General features: G+C 38.7%; 1 protein-coding gene across 2 annotated transcripts; it reads right to left on the bottom strand.

Annotated features, from left to right (window-relative positions):
• Positions 1 to 1,125: 1,125 nt before the first annotated feature.
• On the bottom strand, positions 1,126 to 22,915 carry LOC131217630 (dihydrolipoyllysine-residue acetyltransferase component 3 of pyruvate dehydrogenase complex, mitochondrial-like). Of its 2 annotated transcripts, none has more exons than XM_058212574.1 (23): positions 22,668 to 22,915; positions 19,539 to 19,632; positions 15,706 to 15,842; positions 15,095 to 15,189; positions 14,949 to 14,989; positions 10,954 to 11,009; positions 10,757 to 10,831; positions 10,560 to 10,652; positions 9,783 to 9,945; positions 6,108 to 6,163; positions 5,901 to 5,975; positions 5,704 to 5,796; positions 4,858 to 5,094; positions 4,617 to 4,689; positions 3,958 to 4,052; positions 3,777 to 3,862; positions 3,583 to 3,658; positions 2,902 to 2,969; positions 2,417 to 2,483; positions 2,216 to 2,311; positions 2,038 to 2,140; positions 1,596 to 1,694; positions 1,126 to 1,473 (listed from the first exon to the last, which is right to left on the bottom strand). In XM_058212574.1, the coding sequence occupies exons 1-23, from the start codon at positions 22,707 to 22,709 to the stop codon at positions 1,403 to 1,405; spliced, it is 2,091 nt and encodes a 696-aa protein (XP_058068557.1). In that variant the 5' UTR covers positions 22,710 to 22,915; the 3' UTR covers positions 1,126 to 1,402. The 2 variants fall into 2 exon arrangements, with proteins under 2 accessions (XP_058068557.1, XP_058068560.1); XM_058212577.1 differs by having other exon boundaries at positions 1,596 to 1,691; positions 22,668 to 22,897.
• Positions 22,916 to 23,628: the final 713 nt, after the last annotated feature.

The raw sequence follows: 23,628 nt of genomic DNA, 5'->3' as shown, positions 1-23,628 counted from the left end.
AAAATATAAAGACAACAATTTCATAATATAAAGATAATAATTTTATAATGTAAAATTGTAATGACCCAACTTCCTTTTCATGACCCTTGAATCATGTGTCATAATATTTATTTAAACAAACATTGTGAAATAATACTGATAGCTTATTTACGTTTTTCTTGTTATTTATTTATTTATTTATTAATTATTATTATTATTATTTTTTAACCCAGGCACTCACACCCCACACACACTCATACACTCACACCACAGTGAGATTTCACTACAATGGGTACTCTAACCCATGAACTCGTGTGAAAACTCTTTGGGAGTCTACCACCGAGCTTATTTATGTTACGTTACCATAAAAATTGGTGAAACAAACAGGCTTTAAAAACCTATATTTTCAAATCACAGCAAATCATATGATTTTATTTCACATAGATTCTAATCACTACCTATTCACAAGTCACGCTACCTTCTCACACTCTTTCTCTACCAATGCATTTCAAATACAAGCTGCCTAACTCATTCACATAGATCTATCCTAATGAATTCCAATTACAAGCTCTCAAACACAATTAATAATTGCAATTCACATAGATGTCATGGTAATTACAAATGCATATCAAATACAAACTCCCAGACGGGGCCTTAAAACATTGTGAGAAGTCTTGTTTTTCCTACCAACATGTCATTTGTGTAGTACATCTGAGTTGTGCAAAAGATGGACACCCTACCATGAACATCATGTCTTGAAAATCAGGCTAATCTAGTCATTAAGCCAACCACACCTATATGTTGATTCATGTAATAATTCTGAACCTTAAAGTGTTTCAAAATAAACAGCACAATGCAATTTCGCAAGTGAAGTATTTCAAAAATAAAACAGAGAAATGCAGTTTTTCAAATGGAATTTTTAGCCCCACATAGAAGAGAGATACTTCCAGACCCATGTAAATAAAGGTTCCTAGGGCCTTGCGTCCTTCAATGATACTGCACATGTCATAAGAAACATCTGACAAGAGCTTTGGCTACTGTTAGCAATCAAATACTCATCCATCACGAGTTCACAACTCCAGAATTTCAATCACACAGGGAATGGATCTCTAACGTGTAATGAGGGATTCCAAAGCACAGAACATGGATTTTTGGCATGGCTTTTAAATCTCAATACGAAAACAATTCAACTCATTAGATTTTCAGTATGTGTAGGGGACTCAAGACAACCAATCATATCCTATCGGACTTCAGAAGTAGACACTTTCTACTCTCAAGAACAGGCAGTCATGGTAAACACGCCAAAATAAATGAAAAGTCACGGGGAAGAAAAGAAGAAAAATCAGAGAAATGGGTCGCATCAAGAGCCCCTTATTTGAACTGAAAGCTACAAAAATGTGTATACAGGCACACCCCCAATGAGTTAGATCAACATGGAATGTGGATTCTCGATGTAGCCTTTGAATGCTTTTAGATATTCTGCACCGATAGCACCTAAAATACAATAACACGCCATGAAGGAAGGTGTCAAATTGATGCACAAGGATCTAAAAATGGTATACTTCACCCTGGAAAAAAAAAAAAAACTAGTTATGATACTCTTATGTGGTACATACCATCAATTACACGGTGATCACAGCTTAATGTGGCCGACATGAAGGAACCAAAGTTGAATTGATTGGGGCTCACACCAGGGATCACCCTCCTTTCAGCTGCTTCAACCAACCAGAAAAGATAGATCAACAAGAGACGTTGCAGATTGCATGTTAAGAGTTGGAGAAAGCCAATAGATTAGGTGACAGAATAACACAAATCTGGCATGCGTCTCTATTTCCATGGCACACGGGTAATAACACTGATGGCCCATCTGAAGGCTCCATCATGTATGGGCCAAAGCTAAACAACAGGGCCTGTCCACAGTGGAGCACAGCAGATGAGCAGTCTGGATTTTGTACATATGTGCCACTTTGTATTCAATCATGTGTGATATTGGCAATACTCAACGTAGAAATATCTAATATGCAACATTATTGTATAACATCGCATCATGAACCTCACCAGATCCAATGGCCAGAATGGCAGCATGAGGAGGAATGATGATGCCACATAACTGCTTGATTCCAAAGGGACCTCCCAAATTCACAACGGTAAATGTGCCTCCCTGCAAAATGAATTTAGTTTAATACCTAACAAATATGCCGGTTATTTGCGGTTGGACCACCAAAAAAAAAAAGACCTCATAATCTTCAGGTTTTAGGCTGTTGTCTTCGGCTTTCTGGGTCCAATGATCAACCTCTTCAGCAATTTTTGATAGCCCCTTCTTGTCTGCATCCTGCAAATGCATCCGATTTCATGTGTCAAGTACTAAGAGACATGGAATTGGTTACCAAAAAAGGAAAAAGTGTGCATGGAATCTGAGACAAATCATTTTAATTACCCTGATGACGGGGGCAAATGGTCCATTGTCTGTTTGTATAGCAACGTTGATATTCACATTGTTGTACCTGAATTAGTGGGACCAGATGTTGTAATAAACATCATAAGATAAAAAGATAACATATATTATGATTGAGGGCACATACACACAATGCATGTGGGCCCTTCTTTTTGTTGGTCTGAAACATTCATATGACAGGCACCATGGTGGATGGGAGATACCCCAAAAATCTTCCATTTGATGATACTTTGGATTGGGCCTGTTAAATGTGGACCACTTCTTGTAAGAATCCATTTCATTGGATGGCTAGGATCATCTCATATGAAAGATATTAGGGTGAGACCCATCTCATGGTGGATCCACCAAATTGATGACTTCGTCTAATAAAAAAGTGGGCCCCACCTGTACCCTTGCTGTGTCAAAATTTTTTATTTTTTATTTTTTAAGCCATTTCTTTTAGCAAACATCTCTATTTTAACACTCACTGTCGGATGTAATCGTTCATCCAAGAACTGTTACACTGAGGAACTTTGCGAAGAGCCAAAGCAGCAGCCTGTGATTATAGTACCACTAAAGTTAATCTATCTTGAACATTCACAGAAAAAATGCTTCTGAATTCTATAGTCTACACATATAACAACTGAATTTTTAAGTTGTCTGAAAATGCCAATCCATTAAGATATAGGAGGTAACAAAGTAAATCGGCAGACTCAAATTACAGTCGTAACAATAGACAAAACTAGTTTCTAAGGAATGCCACTCGCAAGTCCCATCTAAAATGTCAAACATATGACCCCCACATGTGCCAACAAGGAACACATGCACAAGATCAAGGCTGTTCATCAAGTCAGCCCCGTGGTGAATGTCCTAACCCAGAGATCAGGCCAATCAAATCTTCATTTGGCTCACACGTGCATGAAAATGGATGGTTAAAAGAGGATAACCAATTGTGAAGATCCCTGCTTGCCCGCCTGATGAGTGGACCAGTCTGAATTTTTTTCACCATGGGTCCACCTGATGAGGGACGTTGCATGCATGTGCCACAAGGGTGCTATGTTTGGTATTTGCAGAAACTCTCTTCTCACCAACTTTTTTTTTACGTGCCTTTGAGAATCTAACAAAAGAAAATTATTATATAGTATAGGTGATGAAGTAAGATGGTGGACCTTTATTACAAGGTCATCGATAGAAATCTGCCTCCTGCCAGAGTCTTCTTGTAGGGAATTTAGTTCGCTCCGCAAACTATAGAGCAAAATACAAAATGAAGAATAAATGTCAATACAAGAACAGCATCATTCGCATCATAGTAAGAGAAGATGTTGACAATTTATCAATTAAAAACAGTAAATGGAGATAATACCTCACAAGTTTGTCGACACAGGTGTCTACTGTCAAATAATAGTGAGGTATAGTTTGTTTCGATAGCAGCAACAGTGATGCTGAGACCTGTCAAGATGAATGGCTATTATCAGATATTATAAACTGGCATTTCAGCATGATAGAGCTGGTAAAAACCATAGAGAAGTTTTGGAAATAATTACTTTTCTTATCTGAGAAACTGGAACATCAGAATAATCTAATGTTTGGGTTGTTGTGCCCTTGGAGACTGGTGTGGAGACAGCCTTCGCGCTTGAAGCTGCATTAATTAGACAAGCAGAATAAACAAATAAGATGATTTACCACCAACAAAATCAAGGTAAAAGAGCACATGAAAGAGATTATTTAATTAATTCATTATGCAACTGTTTTAGGGTGCATTTGATTGCACGAAATATCATGAAATATCATCATTCGTCATCATCAAAGCCTTACCCCAGCTAAATGGGGTTAGCAACATGAAGCCTATTACACTTGTTAGTATTCATGATAGAAGCTATGGCAAAAGTTCCATGTTGGCTACCAACCTGACATGACCCTCCTTTACCCAGGCTTAGGAACAGCAATAAGAGCACAAAACTCCCACAGGCGCTATATAATAGTAATGATATTTCATGATTAATCAATCTAATTTGGTGCAAATTTTCATGATTTTTGGCACAACCAAAGCCATTGAACTTTTCCAACTATTTGGGAAACCAAAGCTAACACATGCAAAGAAGCATCCACCTCACCAGAAGAGAAATGTTAGATTCTAAAATGCTTGTGAAAGAAGCACACAGGAAACAAGAAAAAAAGAAGAAGAAGAAGAAGAAGAAGATACCCAAGTAATCTTCAACATCAGCCTTGACAATGCGCCCTTCAGGACCAGTACCTTTGATGCTTGAAAGTGGTACCTTACAGCCAGACAAAAAAGAAAACTTCAGTAAAACAGCACGCATGTACATTAAGAAACAGGTGCGCAAGAAATATTTGGGTAGTAGAGAAACATGACTTGTGGGAACAGATTCTGGCAAATTTAACACATTGAATTACAGGAGTTCCCGCTGCAGCAACTGTCTTACATTGTGGTCTTCTGCCAATTTTCTTGCAAGAGGGCTCATGAAAATGCGATCTTCTGCTTGAGGACTTTCATCCACTTTTGAAGCCTTTGATGAAGGAGAACCAACAGGCTGAGATTCCTCTTTCTTGGGAGGGGTAGAATCGGATGCCCCTTCAACTCCAGCAGCTCCCGATGTCGAGGCTTTGTAATCCTTGAATTTTGAAATATCATCCTCTTCTTCCACAGTTACAGCAATCACCTGAAAAAACGGAACTATGTAAAGATTCCCAGTATTTTAGGAATAGAAGTTGATCTCAAAGCATGCTTTTTAAGAAGAGGTTGGCCCAGACCACTCTTTAGGAGTGATTTGTAAGTGCATTCAAAAGGTGGATGAATCAAGTTGGCAATCGGGTCAAATCTGTGATCGAATCCTGAATTCCAATACTTGATAAATTTTAAAATATAATATTTCTGAGTTTGTTGAGTTGAGTCTTGCTGAGTTCTATTGAATTTTGGTGAGTTGAGCCTGCCAAGTCTTACCAATTGAGTTTTTGTGAACTCCTAGACTCCTAGAGAAATATTATCGAGTGGATTCGACTCAGCCAAGTAGGGTCAAGTTCTTTTCGAGTGGAATCAACCCAGCTGAGTTGGGTCGAATTCTTTTGAGCTTTTGAATTACGCCATGAATATTTCTCGTGAAGAGAAATATATGATTCAGGTCAAATGGAGGCCTTTAGGTGTGTCATAATAATATTCTCAAGCTGAGAATTGACAAAGAAGAGAACTAAGAATACTATAACTGTGGAAGCTCATAAAAATGAAATGAAAAGTATGGTTGCCGACATATTTTATATAGTAAACTGAATACCTCACCAACTTTTATGTCTTTTGCACCATCACCATGCAGTATCTTAGCAAGATAACCTTCTTCCATGCATTCCATCTCCACGGTTGCTTTATCCTAATGAGAAACATGAAGATGTCTTTCAAAATTGCATAATGAGTCAACCAGATTTTTGCCCAAACACTAGATTTTGAGAATGACTCTTGCAGCAAGTGTCCTACAGTTTCAACTTCACATAGTACTTCGCCAGGAGAAACTTTATCTCCCTCTTTCTTCAACCATCGTGCTATGTTACCCTGAAAAGAAGATAATTTTTTTGAAAGACAAACACATAATAAAAATAAGCATCATTTAATATATATATATATATATATATATAAAAGAGGATACAGCCTCAATGTCTGCATGCGGATGGGAAATGAACATACCTCCGTCATTGTAGGAGAGAGGGACGGCATTCCAATCTCTTGGTGTGGAGGAAGACCTGATCCATATGTTACACAATTCTCAGTAACAACTTAAGTGCATCCTCTCTGTATCATTATTAATTAATACAAATAAATATTGCACACAAAAAAGTGGCCTAGTTTAGAATTGGCCCAGCTGAGTCTTAAAGATTGGTTGAGTTCAGTGTAAATGCTTTGGGTGAATCCACATTGACTGAGCTGAGCTTTCAAAATAGTGGTAGAATTGACAGTAAAACCCCCCTGGTGATATTTCTCAGTTTAATAAGAGAAAGGAAAGCCGTTTTTTTTTTTTCAACTGAAATTTGATTTCAACCCAAAAAAAGAAAAAAGAAAAAGGAAAAAAACTCTAGAGGTCCAAGTATTTTATCCACGAATTGAACAAAAAAAACCGATGAAGAAAATAAAAGTGGAAGACAAGAATAAGATGTAAAGGATTCAAATAGCTCTCTGCGATATGAGTGTCCACAAACATTGAGCACTCCCATGTCATGAAATTCCTGACAGTCACTCTCAGCACTCCTAGCAGTGCTGGCATTTTCTGCATTTTAGCCAATGAGTTGCAGTCTTATTTCCAGGAATTCAGTGGATGAGGATATTCAGTCTGTTGGAAGTCTTAGAAATAGGATGTTGTTTCAATATTCATGATAGAAGCTGGTTATCGTTATATTTCCACCTTTAGTAGCCACTATATTTGTTTCCATTAACTGCTCAAGAGCCGGAACTGTCCTATTTTACCTACTCTTTTAGGTGGTAACACTAGTGCTGTTAAGATTGCAACAAATTCAGACTATTCCGCTTCTAAAAGACAACTAGGTGAAGTGGCACATACAACACACGTATAAAGGGAATGAAAGAGAGAAAACGTAGCAGAAATCGGAAAAGGGGGAGAAAAAATGGGAGAAATTGTAGTTTAGGTGAGGGCTACACAGAGGGAGAAGGGTGCTCATGGTTTTAATGTTGGCCAACCCAGCTCCACATTTTCCTGTGTTGTGGTCTACTTGAGCTATAGATCTGACACATTTTTTGTCTAATATCCTAACATGAAGCCTCACATAAATGTACGGAGTGGATTTGAGGCAGTCATCACAGTGGGCCCCATAGAGCCTTTGCTGCACGGCTCCCTATCTGTTGGAGCAGGCTACATGCAGAGGAGAAGAGCTGCCCACTCGCATTAAACAGTACATGTTTCTTGAAAGTAAAATTGAAGCTGTTGCAGGCTTTTTGTAGGTGAAATTTGAACCAAACAACCAGGAACGACCACATTTTTTAGTTACCAAAATAACCCTACCTCATTTCGAAATGTCTTCCCATGTCTTTCGAATATCCAAAGGTCTCCCAGCCCCTAGGGAAGCTAATTGTGAAGGAAAATTGTTCAAAATCTGCTCGCAGTATATATAGTATAGATACAAACTGATAGTGAGGATTACCATTTTGTAGAAAACAAAGTATTGCTTTTATCTTTTTACTGTAAACAAGCAGCTAAATTTGCTTACCGAGTCTGCAGCTTAAGCAATCCACCTCAGTTTAAGGGGCTGTTACTTGTACAAATGCTTTAGGATAGTTTTTTTTTTTTTTTTTTTTGTTGGTAAACCTTTTGGATTATTTACTTGGCAAGTTTTCAGGTGATTGACCTTTTTTCATCAGGTGCACCAGGACTACAATGTGTAGGAATTAGTATCTTCTTTTCTTTTTTTTTTACCATGCCTTCAGATGAGAATCGTTTGTTGACTCGAGTCTACATTCCTAAGCAGGGCTTTCATTTACAATACCTTCACTCTTGGAAGTTTTCATTTTAAGCTCAACCCCAACTATGTATACAATGACAGAAAAATATAAATGACAAAATACACTTACATGCATTAGATGAAGTTCATAAGCAAAAAATAGCAAACGAAAATAGTTAAACTAGCAAAGTATTAGATGAAGTACAAAGGAAGCACCAAGCCAACGTTACCATTTGATGCGTGACAATTAACCACTTGCTCTAAAAGCTCGAACTGTTAGAGCATGGCGAATTAATCAATTTACTTCATAGCCCAGGCCCTACATCTCATGGGTTAGGACCACGGCCGAACCCCCCCTCGTGGGCCCAAAATCACATGGGTACTGCCTCACACGAGCCACCCGCCTCACACGGGCCGCCCACCCTGAGTATGTCCCCGCATCCCACAGGCTACCCCACTCGAGCCCAGTGTGAAATGCCCCTGCATTAATCACCCCCCGGTGAGGAGTCTCGAACACGAGACCTCCCTCGTGGGCCCCAAATCACATGGGTACCGCCCACCCCAAGTGTGCCCCTGCATCCCACGGGCAACCCCACTCGAGCCCGGTGTGAAATTGCCCCTGCATTAATCACCCCTGATAATGAGTCTCGAACATAAGACCTCCCGCTCTGATACCGATTTGATGCAGGACAATTAACCACTTGCTCTAAAAGCTCGAACTGTTAGAGTATGGCGAATTAATCTCTTTATCTCATAACCCGGGCCCTACATCTCATGAGTTAGGACCTTGGCCAAACCCCCTTCATGAGCCCCAAATCACATGGGCACCGCCTCACACTGGCTACTCACCCCGAGTGTGTCCCCGCATCCCACGGGCTACCCCACTCGAGTCCAGTGTGAAATGTCTCTACATTAATCACCCCCCGGTGAGGAGTCTCGAACACGAGACCTCCCTCGTGACCCCCAAATCACATGGGTACCGCCCACCCCGAGTGTGCGCCTGCATCCCACAGGCAACCCCACTCGAGCCCAGTGTGAAAATGCCCCTACATTAACTATTCAAAGAATTTCTCAAAAACAATGAAAAGAGGTGAACAAAATCGATCAAAATCAACAATTAGTAGTTTCATCTTAATGTCATATCTAAGATCTTGGAGCTGCGAAATAGAAAACAATGCAACGCTACTAGGCAAGGTTACTTGGATCATGGTTTACTTCAGTATGTTGTTGGGGAATAGGTACGTGGTACGTTAATTCCTCAAATGTGTTGTAAGCTAGGATCATGTGCATGACTCCGATACATACACCAAGTATGCAATATGTTTTTTTTATATGAACTCGTATTGCAATTTATATATGAAATGATGGAAGTTATTATTATAAACCCCACACGCTTAGTGTTATATTATAACTACATAAATAAAAGTATAAATCTCTACATTGTAAATATAAAATTGCATTAACTTAATCAATAGTAAGAACATAGACCCATAATTTGGGGTTGCTTAAAATAGCAACGTGGATTAGTGTTTTAAATAGCTTACACTTTGTAGCATAGCTTAGCCCTAACGCTACATAGCTCATGAAAATAGTTTAAGTCACATGTAGCCCATGCTACATGATAATGTGCATATGTTACACGCTACATAGACTACGCTAAACACTACATAACCACATTACAAGTTATTTTTCAATACAACATAAATAAATGTTTTCAATTATTGGTTACATTTTTCTGATTTTAAATAAAAAGTAGTTAATCTTTTCAATGTTTTTATTGAAATAATATAAGTAACAGTATCAAATCAGTTTTTTGGCTCTTTCTTTACCTTTATAGTTTATACTTAATCACTGCCCTTTCCTATTACTTAGGTTGTGTTTGTTTGCACAAAATATCATGAAATTTCTTTACCTTTTGAAGCGTTTGATGCAAGAGAACCAACAGGCTGAGATTCCTCTTTCTTGGGAGGTGTAGAATCGGATGCCACTTCAACTCCAGCAGCTCCCGATGTTGAAGCTTGGTAATCCTTGAATTTCGCAACATCATCCTCTTCTTCCACAGTTACAGCAATCACCTAAAAAAAGGAACTATGTAGAGATTTCCAATATTTTAAGAATAGAAGTTGAACTCAAAGTAAGCTTTTAAGAAGCAGGAGGCCCAGACCACTCTTTTGGAGTGATTTGTAAGTCCATTCAAAAGGCAGATGAATCAAGTTGGGGACTCCGGTCAAGTTTGTGATTGAGTCCTGAATTCCAAGACTTGATAAATTTTAAAATATAATATTTCTGAGTTTGTTCAGTCAATTCTTGCTGAGCTCTTTTGAGTTTTGGCAAGTCGAGCCTGCCGAGTCTTTACCAATCAAGTTTTTGTGAAGTCCTGGACTCCTAGAGAAATACTATTGAGTGGAGTCAACTCAGCCGAATAGGGCCAAGTTCTTTTCAAGTGGAATCGACTCAGCCAAGTAGGGTCAAGTGCTTTTAAGTTTTTGAATGACTCCATGAATATTTCTCATGAAGAAAAATATATTATTCAGGTCAAATGGAAGCCTTTCGCTGTGTTCTACAACTTGCAATAATATTCTCAAGCTGAGAATTAACAAAGAAGAGAACAACTAAGAATACTATAACTGCGGAAGCTCATAAAAATGAAAATTATAGTTTCCAATAATAGAAAAGATAAACTGAATACCTCGCCAACTTTTATGTCTTTTGCACCATCACCACGTAGTATCTTAGCAAGATAACCTTCTTCCATGCATTCCATCTCCACAGTTGCTTTATCCTAATGAGAAACATGAAGATGTCTTTCAAACCTGCATAATGAGTCAACCGCAATTTCACCCAAACACTAGATTTTGAGAATGACGCTCGCAGAAAGTTCCCTACAGTTTCAATTTCACATAGTACTTCACCAGGAGAAATTTTATCTCCCTCTTTCTTCAGCCACCGTGCTATGTTACCCTGAAAACATGATAATTTTTTGGAAGACAAACACAAAATAAAAATAAGCATCATCTAATAGAATAATAATATCTGAGAGGATACAGCCTCAATGTCTGCATGCGGATGGGAACTGAACATACCTCCGTCATTGTAGGAGAGAGGGACGGCATTCCAATCTCTTGGTGTGGAGGAAGACCTGATCCATATATTGCACACAATTCTCAGTAACAACTTAACTGCATCCTCTCTGTATCATTATTAATTAATACACAGAAATATTGGGCAAAAAAATAAAAAATGTCGCCTAGTTTAGAATTGGCCCACCTGAGTTTTAAAGATTGGTAGAGTTCAGCATTAAAGGTTTGGGTGAATTCATATTGACCGAGTTCAGCTTTCAAAAAAGTGGTAGAATTGACAGTAAAAACCCCCCTTGGTGATATTTTTCAGTTTAATAAGAAAAAGGAAAGCCAATTTATTTCAACTGAAATTTGATTCCAAGCCACACACGCGCGCGTGCAAAAAAAAAAAAAAAAGAACTAGAGTTCTAAGTTTTTAACCATGAATTGAACAATAAAAACCAATGAAGAAGATCGAGGTGGAAAGCAAGGATAAGACCTAAAGGATTCAAATAGCTCTTCTGCCATATGAGTGTCCACAAACATTGAGCACTCTCTTTTCATGCAATTCCTGACAGTCACTCTCAGCACACCTAGCAGTGCTGGCATTTTCTATATTGTAGCCAATGAGTCGCAGTCTTATTTCCAGGAATTCAGTGGAAAAGTAATATTCAGTCTGTTGGAAGTCTTAGAAATAGGATTTGTTTCAACATCCATGATAGAAGCTGGTTATCATTATATTTCCACCTTTAGTAGCTACTTTATTTGTTTCCATTAACTGCTCAAGAGTGAGAACCATGCCCTAGTTTACCTGCTCTTTTAGGAGGTAAAACTCGTGCTGTTAAGCTTGAAACAAATTCAGGCTATTCTGCTTCTAAAGGACTAACTAGGTGAGGTGGCAACACACGTATAAAGAGAATGGAAGAGAGAAAAAGGAGCAGAAATCAGAAAAGGGGGAGAAAAAACAGGAGAAAGTGTAGCTTGGGTGAGGGATACACTCATTGAGTGAGAGAAAGGTACTCATGGTCTTAACAGTGGCTGACCCGGCTAGACATTTTCCTTTGCTGTGGTCCACTTGAGCTATTGATCTGCCTCATTTTTTGTCTAACATCCTAACATGAGGCCAAACGTAGATGTACAGAGTGGATTTGACACAGTCATCACAGTGGACCCTGTAGAGCCTTTGTTGCACTGCTCCCTATCTGTTGGAGCGGGCTGCACCCAGAGAAGAGAAGAGCTGCCCCACTCGCATTAAATAAGTCCCGAATTGAAGCTGTTCTAGGCTTTTTGTGGGTGAAATCTGAACCATTCAACCAGGAACAGCCACATTTTTTAGTTAACAAAATAACCTTCTCATTTCAAAATGTCTTCCCATGTCCTTCGAATATCCAAAGGTCTCTAAAAGGAAAAATGTCCAAAAGTCACTTATGTTATATCTAGTATAGATACAAACTGACACTGAGGATTACCATTTCATAGGAAACAAATTATAGTTTCTATCTTTTTAATGTAAACAAGCAGCTAAATTTGCTTACCAAGTCTGTTGCTAGTGCTCGACACAGGTTCCCAATAGGCACATGAGTACTGGTTAACCAATTCACCTCAGTTTAAGGGGCTGTAACTTGTACAAAAGCATAAGGATAGTTCTAATCCTTTTTTCTTTTTCTTTTTTTTGACCTTTCAGATTATTTACTAGGCAAGTTTTCAGGTGATTGACCTCTTTTTCTCTTTTTTTTCAGTTGCACCAGGACTACAATGCGAAGGTATTAGTATCTTTTTTTCTTTTCTTTTTAAAATTTTACTGTGCCTTTGGATGAGAATCGTTTGTTGACTCGAGTCTGCATTCCTAAGCAGGGTTTTCATTTACAATACCTTCACTCTTGGAAGTTTTCAACTTAAGCTCAACCCCAACTATGTATACAGTGACAGAAAAAGAAGTATACAGTGACAGAAAAAGAAGTATACAGTGACAGAAAAAGATAAATGACAAAAGACACATGCATTAGATGAAGTTCATAAGAAAATAATAGTAAATGAAAATAGCTAAACTAGCAAAGTATTAGATGAAGTACAAAGGAAGCACCAGGCCAAAATGATTCTAATCTTTTTTCTTTTTTCTTTTTTTGATCTTTCAAATTATTTACTTGGAAATATCAAAATATCCTTGATGCAGGACAATTAACCACTTGCTCTAAAAGCTCGAACTGATAGAGCATGACAAATTAATCCATTTATCTCATAACCCAGGCTCCACATCCCTAGGTTAGGTCCTCAGCCGAACCCTCCTCGTGGGCCCCAAATCCATGGGTTCCGCCCCCTCATGGGCCCCAAATCACATGGGTTCCGCATCACATGAGCCACCTACCTCACACGGGCCCCAAATCACAAGGGTTTTGCAGGCTACCCACCCCAAGTGTACCCAGTACCCCTGCATCCCACAGGTCACCCCACTCGAGCCAGGTGTAAAAATGCTCCTGCATTAATCGCCCCCAGTGAGAAGTCTTGAACAGGGGAGCTCCCGCTCTAATACCAATTTAATGCGGGACAATTAACCACTTGCTCTAAAATCTTGAACTGATAGAGCATAGCAAATTAATCCTTTTATCTTATAGCCCAAGCCCCACATTCATGGGTTAGATCCTCGGTTGAACCCTCCCCGTGGGCCCCAAGTCCATAGGTTCCGCCCCCTTGTGGGCCCCAAATCACATGGGTTCCGCCTCACACGAGCCACCCCCGCCTCACACGGGCCCCAAATCACATGGGTTCTATGGGCCGCCCACCCTAAGTGTGCCCCTGCATCCCACAGGTCACCTCACTCGAGCCCGGTGTGAAAATACCCATGCATTAATCCCCAATGTTATCCATATCTCCAAGTCAACAAATCGATAACACTGGTAGCGATACCAATAACACTGGTAGTATAAAAAATTCCATGTATCGATGATGCATCGCTAAGTATCGCCAATATATCGATATTGCCAATGTATCACCAATATTTTCGATTGTGTAAATTCTAAATGTCGCTTGTATCGCCAATGTATCAATGATATTTTAATAATATCATCAATGTATCAATATCGCCAAAAATAAGTTTTATTTAAAAAAATAAAAAATCCATTTCAAAAATTTTTGTGGGCGCATAGTTGTATGCAATGTTCAAATTGTCGACGATGATGTCAATAATATCGTGAAATTATTGTTATCACATTGGGCAATATTGAAACCATAATATTTCAGTTTCCTTTCCAGTTATCGACGATTTCGCGGTGAAATATCGTGTGTAGTTGATACTCTGAAATATCGATGGATGATTGGATGGAAGGTTGGATGGTTGGATGGATGTCTAGATGGATAGATGGGATGGTTGGATGGATAGATGGGAGGGATGGGATGGTTGGACTAATTTCTTACAACAACACATGATTTTAGGGCCCCCATTAAATCTCCCAAATATGCAAATATGTATATTTTAGCATCTTCTAAAGTATCACTGAAAAATTTCACCATTTTCCCCATGCTTCTCCAATGTTTCCCTCCAGTTATCAGTAATATTATCCGCGATATCAATATTGTTTCCAAATCCCTGGCCAACAAAACTTGTAGTGATACTGATACTTCGAACACTACATTACACTACATGCTATTCGCTATTTAAAACACTGATTTGGATTGCAAAAAAAAAAAAAACCATAATCCGGATCGCTAGATCTGGAATGGAAAATGTGGGGGGTTTTCATGTTTTGGGTGCCTCGGAACATATTTCTCAGTGCCATGTAAACCGTGCAGCATTCCTCCGAACGTGTTTCATGTTACAAACAGAGCTAAACATCAATTTCTAAGATATTCATTTGCGAATCTAAATACTTGTGCAATCAAGAACATATCAGCTCCAACATGCCTTCATTGATTGAAAATAACCAACAAAACAAGATGTAAAAGTTTAAACATAGGCTGTGAAAAAATTGAATTAACATGGTAACTGCAGATGCAAAAGAACATATGAAAGAGCCAAAGTATACCTGAATCAGAAGAAAAACCTCTTCTGGCAGATGCCTGTAAACTGATAAAGAAAATGATCATAAAATGTTTAGTTATAGTCACTAACTATAAAAGGATAGTGATTAAATGTTAAATGGCATAGATAGGAGGGTAACAAACAACAGACCATGAAGATGTCCTGTTTAACCCCAAGCCAGCCATTGGGATGCCCATTTTTGTTACTGTTCTTGAAAAATCGCCCTTGAACTCTCCTAGTGAGATCTGGAAAGTTGATGCATGGTAATAAGAATCACGCAACCCCAGTTAATAAACAGAGGTCTCAATTGCAACCAGTCAGACTATAAATTATGGTCCACCTAGCATATAACTTCCAACCTTTCGTGCTTGTGTGACATCCAACTTGTCCAATAGGTTGGCGCTGAGACAATCATTTTGTGCAAACATCGGCCATGTCCACTTACAGAGTGGACCACTCTTGTATGTTGCTATTTATCAATGGCTAGACATTGTTTTGTATGATGTGACCCACCTGATGAGTAGATAGGGCTGATTTTTGCACTAGGTAGTCCTCATGAAAGGGCCAACCTATTGGAAGGGTTGGATGTCACATGCACTTAATAAGTTGGAAGTTATCCACTGGGCGGACTCTACATTGTGGTCCAACCAGTTGGACTTGACACCTCTAATAAACAAATATCACCCTTGAAACGAAGCAATTCAAATAGGTTAGTTGAACATAAGAAGAAGTAAAGGCAACAGGAGCACAATGCCCATCACCTTAAAGAGGCCAAAATCTTTTGCTCGGGAAGTGTAGCCAAAGTTCTTGACTGTACTAGGAGTGCAACCGACGGGAGATTTACATCCTCTGTCTCTCTTTCCAGGCACAGGACCAAGTTGTTGAGTGCTTGAAAGACCTGGGAAATAACCAGAGCTGCTTAATGCACTAGAAACGGTATAAAATGTTCAAAACACTTCAAAATGGTAGAGCATATTGACAAGTTCTCATAATGCAGTTTGGAAACTCAGTACAATGAATCTCATCATAACTAGACAAACAAATGCTAGAGCTAGTGTTTTAAATATCGACGATATCAACCGATATATCCCACGATATATCTTGTATCCCACCTGTGCGATACAAAACGCACATGTAATGCCGATATATCCCACCTATTCGATCCTATGAGCATTTTGATTTTCGATCCATGTTTTTATTGTAAATCACGTTAAACCAGTGTCAAATGGTTACAAATCTATGATCCTTCATGTTTTCCATGAAAAATCATGGATTTGGAACTTCGATTTCAAGATTTAGGGGAAATGGTTTAAGTTGTAGAGAATTGAGCAATTTTGAAATTTCTCAATTTCTCGCAAATCAGTTGCAATCTTTGTATCCAAAGTCCAAACACAAAATTAAACATGTATGTAACCTGATCTAGTGATTCTTCTTTTGCTTTTGAATGTATTGCTTGTGTTTCCATACGTCTTCTTATGTTTATAGATTATATGATAGACTTTGAATATACTTGCATCAGTTCAATTGGAAAGCGCATATATTAGGACCCCATACAAAGGAAACCCCTATTATGTGCACTTGTTTTTGGTAATGTGAGTATTGATGTCTTCTTCAATAATCCCTAAAGTTTCATTGAAAAAATCGACCAATTTCCCAATGTTCCCATGTTTCCCAACATCAGCGATACATTAAGCAATACAACCGATATATCCCATGCGATAACTGATATGTATCCGTATCCAAAGGGTGAGACACATTATGTGATAACGATATTTAAAACATTGGCTGGAGCTTTGCTAAGTCCACATGCTTGTGCACTAAAGCTCATGTACATGCCACATATGTGCCAGCATGGCACGATAGGTTCGAGATCCAATCTATCCATCAAAACGGCACTACTATATTGATGCCCAAGCCCAAGAATCAGGTTTATCCACTGGTCAGGTGGGCCACTGTTAAAAAACAAATGTATGACTCTAAAAAACTTGGCTGAAGTTTTCTAACCCATCCACCTGTTTCCAGTATTGGGGCCTACATACTGAGTGGACCAGATTTACTACACAGCCATGTATGATTAGCAAAGCTCCAAACACAAACTCTACATCTCAGTTTTGTTCCTCTCTCTGTCTCAAAAAGAGAGAGAGAGAGAGAGAGAGAGAGAGAGAGAGAGAGAGAGAGAGAGAACACCAACTCTACAATGGCAATAATAGTTAGAAGGCTAACTTCCATTTGTTCTTAAACATTGATAAGAGCTATAAAATAAATAAATAAGTAGGGTTCTTATCAGGATATCATCCCAACTTTACTATTTCTTTTGCCATTTATTTGTTTTTAGCAGGAAGCTCTCTTTGTAAAAAGGAAGTCCTACAACTTTATACAGTTCCTTCGTGTTCTAACTTCTAAGTCTTACATTGTAGAGAAGTTCTACAATGTTTTTGCAATTGTAACTTTTTACTTTCATAGTAGCCCGTACCAGTCACATTAATTCACTATATCCATTTTCTCTACCTCAATATTTGTTTTCAGTTCACTGATATATGTACAAGCTCAAAAATTTTGTAAACTTGCTAGTTACATAGATTTATGCATTGCTATTATGTTGTGTATTAATCCCATGCTAGTTGCTCACAGATTAATATCATGAAATTTCATGATTAATCAGTCTATTTTGGAGAAAATTTTCATGAAATTTTGTGCAACCAAACACATCATAATATGTGGGTGTGTGTCACAAAGATTCGTATTTTGGGACTATCACGAAGATACACCCACCGCGCATGATGAAAGAATTGAGAAGCCAATAGGGCCACATCCAAGCGTGCCAGCGCGCGCATATGTTTTTCAGCTGGGTCGCTTCGCTTTGGAAGCTCCACTCGCTGCTTTTTGGCCATATCTTGTAGGTCTGTAATGCTCCCTTATTTGATGGGGCGCATCTCATCAGCTACAAATACCATGATCGCATGCATAACCCTAAAAGACCATAACTTAGCCTATGTACCCGAAATAGATGCACTGTGCCCCAGCATGTTGTCTCCCCTACCTCTCTTCTAGTTGTGCCATTACCAATCGCTGGTAACCCGCAGGCCGGCCGCCCTTGTGGTCCGCCCTTAGTCCAGGACTTCTTTACTATTAATATGGTCCGCCCTTACTCAATTCCTCATTGAATTTGGAATTGAGGGCGGGAGTTCCTATCATATCTGACTTGTCTATTACTACTTGCTTCCCAGGAACTAGATTCCCTCCTTGACTTGCTCATTTAACTGAAGTTACATGTAAGAGGATTTGTCTCATTTGTTATGAGAGGCTTAGCTGGACCACTTCGAACTATAAAAATCTCAAACTGTGCATTTCGACTTGTAAGTTCTCGGTGATTATCAACGGGCAGCCGAGGGGTTGTTGTTTTGAGAGCTATAGAGGCCTGAGGCGGGGAGATCCTCTATCTCCCTATACGTTCATTATAGCGGGGGAGGGGGAGATGTCTTGAGAAGAAGTGTTTTGAGGGGAAAGGGATTTGCCCCGCTCATTGAGTGAGCCCTATATCCCATCTCCAGTTTGTAGACGTTTATTTTTGTTGTCGATCGGTCGTGGTTTCCCCAAACTATCCTTAAGTGAGACACAACCTTTTTCATAGTAGATTTGATATATATACACACACACACACACAATGTTTTAAGTGTCGACGATATTGGCCGATATATCTTGTAACCCACCTGTGCGATATGAAACACAAGAGTAGTGGGATATATCCCACATGTTCAATCTAGTGAGCATTTTCGATCCTTTTTTCTGTAAATCATGTTAAATCAGTGTCAAATTGTTACAAATATATGATATTTCACGTTTTACATAAAAAAATTCATGGATTTGGAATTTCGATTTTGAGATTTGGAAGGCATGGGCTGAGTTGCAGAAAATTGAAAAAAAATGAAAAATTTTCAATTTCTCGCAAATTGGTTGCAATATTTGTGTCCAAACATAAAATCAAACACGTATGTAACTTGATTAATTAATTCTTCTTTTGTTTTTGAATGTATTGCTTGTGTTTCCACACGTCTTCTTACATTTATAAATTATATGAATATACTTATATCAATTCAGTTAAACAACGCATAGATTAAGACCCCATACAAATAAAACCTATTATGTGCACTTGTTTTTTCTAATGTTTTGATTTACAAGTGTGTATTGATGTCTTTTTTAACAATCACTGAAGTTTCATTGAAAAATTCGACCAATTTTCCAATGTTTCCAACAACAGTGATACATTATGCGATACAACCAATGTATTCCATGTGATAACTGATGCGTATCCATATCCCAAGGGCATGATACATAATGCGATACTGAGATTTCGAACATTGTGTGTGTGTGTGTGTGTGTGTGTGTGTAGGTCTCATCTCCGAATCTTTAAACATGGTACAAGAGCAAGTTACATCATGTTAGATTTCATTCAATGTGTATCATTGATGGTTTTATTTCGTGTATGCTTTGTATAACCATGTCATACATAAATTTGCTATGATAACAGAACTCCAACTACAGGAAAGTTAACAAAGAATCACGTAGATGTCAAGAAATCTAGCAAACTACTGACCATCTCCTTTATCACCACAGGCACCAACGTCTTTCGAAAAGCAACGGGCTAAAATGGCAGGCTTGTGCCGCAGAATGTTCTGAGCATTCCGTAACTGAAGGTGCAAAATTCAAAAGAAATTAGACCATAAATGTCAACAAGTGAATTGCTGCCGAAGCAAAATTAGAATGAAATAAATATGTAGTTTGGTGAAATCAATGGCATGGAAAGAAATAATTAATGTTGGCAAGAAACCTGTAAAATGAAAGAAACATACAATGCCTTCTATTGGCGATCCAAATTACGCTATATGAGGGGTCCATGTTGGATGGGAGATGTTGTAAAAACCTCCAAATGATCCTTACTGTCCAATCAAGCTCCCTTTAAATGCGGACGGCCGGGCAGTAATTGTCCATTTTAATGGCTAGGATTTCTTGAGAAGGAAATATTAGAGCATCGCAAAGAGGGCACTCAGATCAACAACTTGGATTACCCAAAGATAGGCTCACACATACCATCACTCGGTTGTACAAAAAAGAATTTTGTAGCATCGTATACTCCTCGCAAAAAAAAAAACCGAAGCACTAGAGATGAGTTACATCAAAGGCAACTGAGATCCCACGAAATGATTAGGCCTATTGACCATGAGCTAAGATGCTCTCGACCTCTCAAAGGACATGATAGAAAGAAAGAAACCTATGGCTATAAATGGCAGAAGATCTCTAAAGACTCTTCAATTGCATACGCAAACCTCCAAGGAGGATTTCTCCCCTAGCATTGAGGTAACCCCCCTCAGCTATTAGAAGACTCGAGAAGTGAGAAACAAAATCCCAATACTATGAAGAAGCGCATCCATTTGAATCCGTAATACCCAAAGAAGCCAAAAACAACCACAACACGACCTCACTTGTGCTGCTAACCTCTTATTATTCCTCCAACCTCACAAGCCCATACTCTCCAAATTTGATGTGCAAACTTTGATGACTCTAATGAATGATATTTGGTAAAGTTGGGAGAGAATCATTTGCAACCCTGTTTGGATAGGTGGAGTCCACATGAAAAGACAATTATTTCCTTTGATTTGACACTTTCCACTGTTTGGATTGCAAAGATAACAATGGATAACGGATTCCACAAAATGATTCCCGTCAGCTGTAGAAATTCCAACCATTAGAACTGAAACCTAGCCATTGGACTTAGAATATGCTATTTCCACTTGAGTCCTTAATCTTGCTCCGGTGGTGGACTCGAAGGAGTTTCAACACCTAGTCAAGGGTTCGAGTACCCATAGGTGGTGAAATCCCACTATGGCGTGAGTGTGTGGAGGTGTGTGCGCATGTTAAAAAAATAAAAAATAAATAAATAAAGAATATGCTATTTCCACCTGAGAAACAAACATCATCATCATCATCCAAGCCCCATCCCAACTAATTGGAACCAGCTATGCGAATCATGTTCCGCCATTCAGGATTCATGATAAAAGTTGCAGCAAAAGTTTCATGCTGGCTGCTAACCTGGTGCAACCCTCATCTTTCATCCACTTGTGAAGCAAGCACGAGTCCTAAAAATGGAATCTGTTGTTGAACGGTGTCCGATGGAAATAATCATTACTTTATCCATCTCTGCACCTTAAATTCCTCCTACCCAAACAAGCCTAAACCCTAAAATCTGGCTTACCCAAATCAACAAATGGCTCAAAAAAAAAGCTATAATAGTAGCACACATGGTAAAAGAACTTTCAGAAAGTTATTGGCATCAAAACCTTTTCATGTGCTCCAAACTCAAGAGTTCATTGGGGCTCTGGACGGAACAACTAGGTATTTTGTACTTTTTAGAGATGAAAAAGGTGTTAGGGTAAGTCTTGTACGGTGGACCCACACACATGCATGTGTGCATAACTTTTGGTTTTAACAAACTTAGGCTTTATGCTGCAAAGCCTAATCATAAAAGGAGACTTCACATTAAGGAAAAGCTAACATTTGCAAGGAATAAGAGTCCATGTAGGACTTGGTTTTTACAATGGAGGAGGAAAACTAAGCTTATAAATAAGAGAGACTCTTTTTAACCAAACTTAAAACGTGTGGGGTGGCTACGCATCAATTGCACACACTAAGGGAGAATTGGGGAGAATGTGAGCCAAGGGCGTCAGCATGTGTAAGTATGAGGGAGCCACAATCGGAGCTGTTCATCATCAAGTCTTACAATTGAGAGAAGTATTGTGCATTACCAGTTTAGCATGGCTCAAGGTATGTGGTTAATCCCATTTCTAGTTCGTGGTTTTCTAGTTGATAGCATTGCGTATGTATGCATTTCATGATTCTAGTTTATGGAATCATAACCATTAATTCGATTCCAGGAATGTTAACAAAAAGTGGGAGTCAAGAGTAGCTGTTTTCAAACTGTATGGGTAGAAAATTCAAACAAAATCAAGGCTAGAATGCTTTTGGAAACACTAAATAACTCGCCGAGGCAGATCTTGGTGGAAAGCAATTCTACCAAAGCCACAACATGAGCTTCCAGAAAAGCCTGCTTCTGTGGAGATTAGCATTTACATTGACATGATGTAAGATACTTCCCTAGTAGTCAGCAGTTTTTTTTTTCTCTCTCATTTCACATGATGGTGATTTTGCACCCTGGAATTTGGGGCATCTAGAACTATAATCCAAAATCTTCAGTTCCAGAAAAAGTACCCTTTTTATTTTTCTTTTTGGGAATTCTTGGGCCGAGGGTCATTTGCAAATTCCAGGCTGATCAATTCCATACCAACAGTCATATTTTAAACTGCTAGCCAATTCCAGGCCCATTTCCCGGAATCAAATTCTGGGTTGCCAACCACGACTGACGGAATCCAATTCTCAGGGAATCCAATTCCTGAAATCGATTTCTTAAGTAATTCCCAAATTTCCAGGTTGCCAAACGATCCCTGGAAAAGCGATCCTTTTATATAAAAATAAAAATAAAAATAAAAATAAAAATCCTTTGTTCCCAAATATCATGAAATTTCATGACTAATCACTGTAAGTTGGTGCAAATTTTATTAATATTTCACGAAATCTGGTGCAACCAAACACACTCTTAAACTAATAACAGATTATAAAACATAAACACACAAGATGAGGGGAAAAAAACGCTATTTACGGAATTAAATACCTTGCTGGAGGAGTAGCTGATCATATACGAAGTATAAATCATTTTCTGATCTGTTCGATAATCCCTTCACTCCTCAGCAATTCTCCACCCCTAACACTGTCCTGTTTCATGCAAGTCCAACTGCCTGTTCTAACTCTTTTTTTTTCCTTCTTTCGGGAGTTCTAAATCATTCTAACCAATTCATGCATAATATTCTTTTTTAATGATTTTTTTACCGATGAATCGGAAATTTCTCCTATTTATAGGATGGGGAGTTGATACTCCGGCTGCGTGCAATCCTTGATACGCAGGCAATCAGATATTGCTTAAGAAGCACAACTTAGGGCCCGTTTGGGCGGTGGGATGGGATTCATCAGGTTCTGTGCCAATTGCACTCCATGTTTGGGAAGAATGGAAAAGCTTGGAAATACATTAGATGGAATTGCATTGGTCCGTGCCAATTTTACTCAATGTTAGCAAGTTGTGTAGGTCCCACCATGATGTGTGGGTTATATCCACACCCTCCACTCATTTATCGAGATTATTTTAGAGCATGGGCCAAAAAATCAGGTAAATCTAAAGCTCAAGTTGACCCCGCCATATATAGCAACGGGGATTGAATACTTACCGTTGAAAACTTCTTTGGGGCCACATAAGTTTTGGATCTACCTCATTTTTAGGCTCATGCTATAAAATGAGGTTACAAAACAAATGAACGGTTTAGATATAACACATGTATGTTATTCTCAGTAATTTCAAATGATGGTGGGTATATTCATTCAATGTACCACGGTATTATCAACAAAACATGGCATTAATCTTATCCCATGGCAACAAGTCAATCCCTGTCATGGTAATAATTATGTTTTTTGAAGCCCATCCCACTTCATCCCTTCTAATCCCACCGCCCAAACAGGTAGGGGCTTTTTTATCTCCGCAATCTCCCGTAGTCAACAGCAAATAAGTAATAATTATTTACATT

The sequence above is a fragment of the Magnolia sinica genome, chromosome 1 (genome assembly GCF_029962835.1).
Source record: "Magnolia sinica isolate HGM2019 chromosome 1, MsV1, whole genome shotgun sequence".
Taxonomy (NCBI): Eukaryota; Viridiplantae; Streptophyta; class Magnoliopsida; order Magnoliales; family Magnoliaceae; genus Magnolia; species Magnolia sinica.
Note: the sequence above shows the minus strand (reverse complement) of the source record. Positions and strands in the feature narration are given on the sequence as shown.